The 7,561-nt window shown below is 35.6% G+C and overlaps 2 protein-coding genes across 2 annotated transcripts; both read left to right on the top strand.

Annotated features, from left to right (window-relative positions):
- The first annotated feature begins 5,088 nt into the window (after window positions 1–5,088).
- LOC108974160 (mediator of RNA polymerase II transcription subunit 9) lies at window positions 5,089–5,900 on the top strand. Its single transcript, XM_018941844.1, has 3 exons — window positions 5,089–5,428; window positions 5,549–5,612; window positions 5,673–5,900. The coding sequence occupies exons 1-3, from the start codon at window positions 5,238–5,240 to the stop codon at window positions 5,835–5,837; spliced, it is 420 nt and encodes a 139-aa protein (XP_018797389.1). The 5' UTR covers window positions 5,089–5,237; the 3' UTR covers window positions 5,838–5,900.
- On the top strand, window positions 5,845–6,409 carry LOC108974161 (uncharacterized protein NCBP2-AS2 homolog). Its single transcript, XM_018941846.1, has 3 exons — window positions 5,845–6,034; window positions 6,084–6,178; window positions 6,286–6,409. The coding sequence occupies exons 1-2, from the start codon at window positions 5,862–5,864 to the stop codon at window positions 6,163–6,165; spliced, it is 255 nt and encodes an 84-aa protein (XP_018797391.1). The 5' UTR covers window positions 5,845–5,861; the 3' UTR covers window positions 6,166–6,178; window positions 6,286–6,409.
- Window positions 6,410–7,561: the final 1,152 nt, after the last annotated feature.

The raw sequence follows: 7,561 nt of genomic DNA, 5'->3' as shown, positions 1-7,561 counted from the left end.
AAAAAATACGAGTACGTAGATGGGTATAATCGGATCACTGCCACGCCCACAAATTGCCATTCAGTAGCTCAACAGTGGAATCATTCCATTCAGCCTTACTGCTAAGGATAACCTTTAACTTCTTGGTGAAATTAACCCTTTTGGTAATGCTATCCCTTGAGATAAAAGTCAACAGCCATTACTTAAGTCGTTCATACGATGGGATGAGATTACCTTAACTCTACCAAGCCCTTCTGCTTTGAACTGACGGTTTACTAGGTGAAGTGATGTGAGTTCAAGCATGACTTCAAGTGCTACCGTCGGGCATGTGCGCACGGCACCCAACAGATAGATGCATGCAAGTCGTTGCCGCTTCGATATTTCGAGTCCTACCGAAGTTTGCGATGCTTTTGAGGTCCAAGCCACCGCCCTATTGTGACAATCGTTAGTACGATCATGGTGTACAAACACCTGACAATCCTTGGCTTGTAGCTCCAGAATTTACCAATTAATCGATTGCACACCATTAGTGCTTTAGTATCTTCGACCATGGTCAGGTCAACATGCTGCTTCCACCGCAGAATGGAACTCAGCCTGAGACCAAGATATATAATCTTAATCGGCTCCAGAGGTCGGGCAGGGGCCTACCTGTCGTGAAGGATCTTCTTCGAAGGGTTGATATTTAGCTCCACCTTACTGCACTATGCCCTGGTGAATGTGATTTTAAAAGTAATGGCTGACATCACCGCCGTCCAAGAAATGCGACAGGACAGGATGGGTGGGATTTGTGATGGGAGAAAGGCACAATCAATTAGCATCTATCCACAATGCTTATTAGAGCGAAATTTCTCAACATAAGACCTATTTCTGCTCACGCCCCGACGGAACTTTAGAACGGTATGACCAAAGATGCCTTTTATGAGCAACAGGAGTGCGTTTCTGACGACTTCCCTCGCCATAATGTGCTTGGCGATTTTAACTTCTGGATGGTCTAAGAAGCAATCTTTAGTACAACATTTGAAAATTAAGCCTTGTGCTCAATTGAGTTGAGACTGATCGACTTCACGGTGGCTCGGAATATGGTTGCCTGTAGTACTAGATTGTGACGCCGATGATATTGATATCATTAGTAGTCATCGTCGTTAGTTTTGCTTTCTAAAGAGTGGTTAAGGTTTGCTTCACAATGGGTCTGGCAGTGAACGAGAGCAAGTATCAAATAAACAGTCGTCGAATTCTCGAATTGACTCCCACGTCACTGTTGACACTCATAACTGCGAACTCGTGGATAATTTATTCTATGTTAGAACCAGTAATAATACCAACAACAACGTCTGCGTTGAAATCCAACGCACATTAACTCTTGCCTTCTGGTGATACTTTGGACTGAGTAGGCAATTGAGAAGTTTAATAAAGTTCTCTCTCGACGAACAAAAGCTAAACTCTATAAATCAGTCATCATCTTCGTCCTGCTATATGGTACACAGGAATGGACACTGGAGATAAAGGTTCTGCGGAAGATTTATGGTTCTTTCCGCATTAACATGGGCCAATTTCGCATTCGATGGAACGATGAGCTTAGGAGACAGCGGCAAGCATTTGGCGGCAAACAACGAAAGGTGCATGCATCAGCTTCTTCGCTGATTCGCTAATGATGACAGTTTGATAACGGTGACGACGTGACCCAACGGCACAAGAAATGTGCTATTTCGAGGGGGTTGGAAAAAACGGAGATTAGTATATCTATCATGGATAGGTAGGAGCTTAACCTGCTACAATATCCAGAATGAAATTGCGCTAGGGTCACTCGCGTTCCTCGCGGCAACTGGAAACATCCTAGCAGAAACTGTTTGGGGAGGAGTTCATTATGATCCTTTACAGGAAGCATAAGCGTCTCGATGTGGAGGTGTTCAATGGAAGACATTAAAAGAGTGCAGTATTCTGGCAGGTCTGAAGTTTCCTCATCTGCGTTCCACTGCATCCAAGTGACCATATTGGTGCTGCATAGTTAAGGACCGGCCGGCCGATTGCCTTGTAAGTTGCCAACAACGTTTCTTTGTCTTTTCCCTGTTTTTTCTGTACTTTGGCGATAATCGCGGTCGTATGAGGAGAGAAGGAGCATAGACTATCGAAAGTTACGCCTAAAATCTTAGGGTTATTGACAGTCGGAATTTTGACGCCATTGACTGCAATATTAAGCTCAAGTCTATACTCCTTCTTCCAGTTCGTGAATATGGTCGCTGTGGATTTGGTGGGGGAAAGTGTGAGGTTTCGTGCAGTGAGGAAACGAGAAAGGTCGGAGAGTTAGTTGTTTACTTTCGTACATTCAAATAAAAGTACTTGAAAATAATAAAGAGGTTGCAATATAGGCGCGTTCCCGATATTTTTTAGGTATTAGGTTCCTTCGGAGGAATATTTTCACCCATATAATATATACAGTACTAAACAAAACTATTTATAATAATTAAAAAAAAAGTTGATATATTCTTCAAATATTTTTAATAAAATAGAAAACATTTACATCATTTTGATACATTATATAAAATTTTAACCAGAACTATCTACATTTAATCTTGATGAACTTTAATAATCAAAATACACTTGAACATTTAATAAAAACGTGCTTCAAATAAAATMTTGGATACCATGACACGGCAACACACTCGTACCTTTTCTAAGGCATGTGTCCGTTGTAGTAGTAGAATATTTAGGAAACCCTAACGAACTGCTTGGGCTTTTGCCCTGAGTCTTTCCTCATTCTATTGCATTCTGAATGTAACTTCTATCATTCTATAAACTTTCGCCTGCGTATGTATGAGTGAAAATTGAAGCATTTGTTACTTGTAGGTTTATACAAAGTTAATGTTGTTCTATCATCCGTGTTCGTCACAATACTTGCAGCCCTATTCCACGAAAACCTCAGAACTGGTTTGTGAGGTTAACTTTATGAGGTTATTCTTGCTCAAAACTCAGAACAAAAAAGCACAAAACACTCACCACATGAATTGAAAAGCACATTGGTGTGAACCAACTGTTTTACAAAAACAAACAGGATAAAATAAAGAAATGGACAACCAATAAATTATTAATAACTTTGCAGCATATTATTTAAACATAAATATATTTTAATTCGCCCATGTATTAAATAATACATACATACATATTTACAAATAAATTCTTGTTCTCATACGGAAGGAAGTAAAATGTACAAAGACCGTAAGTTACATATTTATTGTAATAGTATTATAGATAACGCCTATGAAATACTTCCTTCATTCAAACATCACAAATTTGTGAAGTAATTGTAAGCATTTGTGCTTTTGAAATCAACCTAGCATACGGAAATCCTCAAAATATCAAGGATGGTGATATCAATTGCCAAACATGAGCAATGTGCAGTCTTTATTGACTTTACTGTTAGCAATCAAAACGGGGCATCTCGACAAGATAAAATCTATGGCTTACGAACTGTCAAATCTATTGCTATTGCCATTGCCAAATCTGTATGTGGGCATTTGTTATCATAACATAATAATTTGCGCAAGGGCGTAGGGTAGGTAGGTTCGAGCTGATGTAGCGCATGCTTTGAGCTYTTGAAAAATTTATTTTATCACATTGCGAAATGCCGTCGGGTAGGTAGCTGATGTAGCTTTGATGAGGAAAATAAAAAAGGATTACGATTATTTTTTTACAAATGTATATCTGGGGAAAAATAAGATAATAACAAAGAAGAAAGATCCTTTTTTCACAAACATATTTCTGGGAAAAATAAGAATTTATATTTTTGGACTACTATATAATAATTGTGACATAAATATACCAATTAAAATAATAAATTTAAAATGAGCAAAGCTATTTGGATTTAAGTTTATTAAATTTAAGACTTCGGTCATTCCCAACCCAATTTGCATAATTTTTCTATAAATTAATTATTAAACTAAATATTAATTTTTTGGAATAATGTTATTTTGAAAATGTACTTTATTTTTATAACATAACACAACCATCTTAATACTTGCTCTTCTAAATTTCATAATACCGAAATGAAAATGCCGTTTGTGCAAATGGGATATGTTGCCTCTTCGAAATGTTCATAGAAATGAAAACTGCGCCGTCAAACTGGTGAAGTGACAGCTTATTGCTTACAATGTATGGAATACTAAATAGTTTCATTTCTATGAAAATTTCGAAGAGGCAACATTCCATACATTGTAAGCAATAAGCAATGTGGAGTCTCCACAGGAAATAGGTACGGCAATACAGTTAGTAATTTATCCCCGTAATTAAAGTGGCAAGCACGAATGTCTTTGCCTGTTTGATTTTGGCAATTTATGACTGTAGCAGCACGACAGTGAATTGATAACGGCGTTGTGAATCCTGCGCGAAACACAATGCTAGCGACAGACTGCAAACGACATCTGTCAAATATTAAAATACACACGTTCTTATGGACGGACCTATTTTGACAGCTGCATGGCTACACGACGGCAGGCCGATAGTTGTCGTTCTCGCTAACTTCAATTTTATCCTATATTTGCCAACGACAGTAGGACGACAGTGGAGTTGACAGTAGAATGGAAGATAGAGAGATGAGGTAGAATCTGTCTCTTATACACATCTAGATGTGTATAAGAGACAGTATGTAAAATGTAAAATTATTCACAGCTCTAACAAACTTGATGTTATTTTACAAATAAAAGCATAAAATAGCTCTGTTACATCATTTGTAATAACAATTGATAATTTAAAACAAATAAATTTACCTATTTACTTATTTTTTGCTTAAAAATTTCACTTTGAACAAAATATTAAAATTTCATTGAAGTGCAAGGTATTCTGTCTCTTATACACATCTAGATGTGTATAAGAGACAGGTTAAAAACTTTACATTTTACATACTAGTGGCATCACCACTTTACCTCATCTCTCTATCTTCCATTCTACTGTTAACTCTACTGTCGTTGGCAAATAAAGGATCAAATTGAAGTTAGCGAGAACGACAACTGTCGGCCTGCCGTCGTGTAGTCGTGCAGCTATCAAAATAGGTCCGTCCATAAGAACGTGTGTATTTTAATATTTGACAGATGTCGTTTGCAGTCTGTCGCGAGCATTGTATACCAAACATTATCGTCAATTATTTTCCATTCCGGCATTCGTGCTCAGCACAGTAAACAAAATTGATCTTTGTAAAATATGTGAATTTGCTGAAATATGTTTTATATACAAAACAGTGCATTATTTACAGCAAGATAAATACAAAAATGGAATTATCTCCTAGTGGACAATCTGTTGATAAAAAAACCATTTTAACACCAGAGGGACTTATACAAACAACAAATCCTTCCGAAAACAACACGGCGGCCGAACAAGCTCCCAATCCATCATCGCCGGCAACAGGCCAAAACACAAATTTGAGAGCGATTTTACCTGTCATATACGAAATTATTCGCTGGCAAGTATTTTGACATAATAGGTAATAGGTGTACAGGAACGTTGTTTTCGTATTCTCTGTTTATTTTATTTGTCGGAATTATGTAATTACTCCTATGTTCCTTTTTCTTTTAATAAACAGTGTTGAAAAGGATCCCCTTGATAACGCGACCAAACAACGGGAATCCCAAGAGTGTAGTCAAAAAGTAAGTAAATTGAGTATTATAACAATTTGTAAATGCGGCATTTTACATTTATGTTATTAGATAATAGAATTACAGAAACGCTTCGACATTGCAAGAACTGAAGTAAAACAGTTGCCAGGTATAGACTACAATAAAGAAGAGCAGCTTCAACGATTAGAACTTCTACGAAACCAATTAAAACTTAAGCAACAACTTATTCGAAAATATAAAGACATTCAGCTTTAAAAAATTACTTACACGTAATCCACAATGGTATTCCGATTCTTGCTACGTTATTTGGCTAATAATGAACAGTTAATTCAACGGATGGCTGAGAGTTATCCAATGCGTCGTGCTGCTCAAATAGTTGTATCCATAATGTATCGTACTAAGAATATGGCTCAGGAGCGTGGAATTCATAACATGACCCCAGAACGTTTCAAGTAGGTTTAATAATTTTCGAGACAAAGGCTTGATTTTATATATTTACAGGTCATTCATGGCTATTTTCAAAAACAATCTTAAGAAAGAAATTGAAGGCGTGAAGGACGAAATCAAGAAGAAACCATTTTAGGAAATCTATAAAGGTACAGAAATAAAATTCTTAACGAAATGTTCAAATAAAATGGAATTTTTAATGATACTGCTTATAATAAAATATATTAAATAACATTGCATAATTTTATTTTTGCAGTGGGATAATAGCCAAGTAAAGCCTGTATTGAAAGCACATAACTGATCAAAGATATAATAAGTAATTCAAATTAAAAGAAATTCAAACAGTTTAAGAAACAATTATATATATTTGCAAAACAATAGGTGTGAGCGACTTTTACTTAATAACTTTGAAATATTTGCAATTGAAACAATTTTGTTGTAGCTACATATGTATATCTTTGCTATACTTTATTAAATCCTTATATGTGGGAAATTCATTGATTCCAAATATTAAAACTGAAATATATTTCAAAAAAAAGAAATAGCTTTGGTCAAAATTATATATTTTCTAAACAAAAACAAAAATCCCAAGTTATCTATATTATAGAAGATCTATTCAATCCATGGGTGTTATTACTTGTATATCATCCATGGATTTCATAAGTTATACAATTTTATTCAGCATGGATTGAATTAATTTTTGATTGGTTTCCAATGGGGTATAATCTCAAAGTTCCTTTGCTTTCCGGCACAATTGCACACTTTTTTGAAATGAAAAGGCTGTTATTGTTTTCTTAAGATCATTCCGCAAGTTTTCAATCGAGTTGGGATCATGCAGCTCTATTTGCATCATTTAACTACGTATATGCCGACCGCGATGTATATTTCGGGTCGTCATCTTGTTTTCTTTAGAATATTGTAGCATAAGGTTTTGCAAAATATGTCGACAATCAAAATCTCGAAATTTAGAATCAAAATACCGACAAATCAGGAGAAGGTGGATTTGTTCGTTCGAGGCTACGAACACGCTAAGAATTATAACCCTTAGTCAGTAGAATTCTATTTCTGTGCTTCGATAGAAATAAGTGCGGACAAGATAAAATATTTTTCACATATTGTCATTTGGTTTGTCTGTGTTTTGATTTTTCGGTGCTCGGATTTGTAGGTATTTTGATTTAGCTGCATATTTAAATTTTGTCGGTATTTTGAGCTTTGGTATTTTAAGTGTATGCCGGACATGGCTTTACGCCCCGGTAAATAACCATTTAGTCCAACTTCCGCTGCAAGTTGTCATGAAGTCACAAAAAGTTTTTTTTTTTTTTTTTTGAAAAAAGAAGTAAACAGCGTGTAAATGTAATTTTTATAACAAAAATTTCTTAGGTAAAAAACCTGCTAAAAGTGTGATGTGGATTTATTTAAAAGTTTATAGTTTAATTTGAAGAGAAAATTGTGAATAAAGTGTATTTAATGTGGTTAAATAGCTTCTCGAAATGTTCGAATTTTGGGAATTTTTGAACTTTAAGGTCGAATAT

Source organism: Bactrocera latifrons, unplaced genomic scaffold (genome assembly GCF_001853355.1).
Source record: "Bactrocera latifrons isolate USDA-ARS-PBARC rearing strain unplaced genomic scaffold, ASM185335v1 scaffold_530, whole genome shotgun sequence".
NCBI lineage: Eukaryota > Metazoa > Arthropoda > Insecta > Diptera > Tephritidae > Bactrocera > Bactrocera latifrons.
The sequence above is the reverse complement of the archived record's forward strand: the minus strand, read 5'-3'. Positions and strand labels throughout refer to the sequence as shown.

Excerpts from the sequence above, each read along its gene's own strand:
- LOC108974160 (XM_018941844.1), top strand. The coding sequence starts at position 5,238 with ATGGAATTATCTCCTAGTGGACAATCTGTTGATAAAAAAACCATTTTA. Across the intron at positions 5,429-5,548 it reads ATATACGAAATTATTCGCTG|TGTTGAAAAGGATCCCCTTG; the intron begins GCAAGTATTTTG and ends TTTAATAAACAG. Across the intron at positions 5,613-5,672 it reads CCCAAGAGTGTAGTCAAAAA|ATAATAGAATTACAGAAACG; the intron begins GTAAGTAAATTG and ends TTATGTTATTAG.
- LOC108974161 (XM_018941846.1), top strand. The coding sequence starts at position 5,862 with ATGGTATTCCGATTCTTGCTACGTTATTTGGCTAATAATGAACAGTTA. Across the intron at positions 6,035-6,083 it reads ATGACCCCAGAACGTTTCAA|GTCATTCATGGCTATTTTCA; the intron begins GTAGGTTTAATA and ends ATATATTTACAG.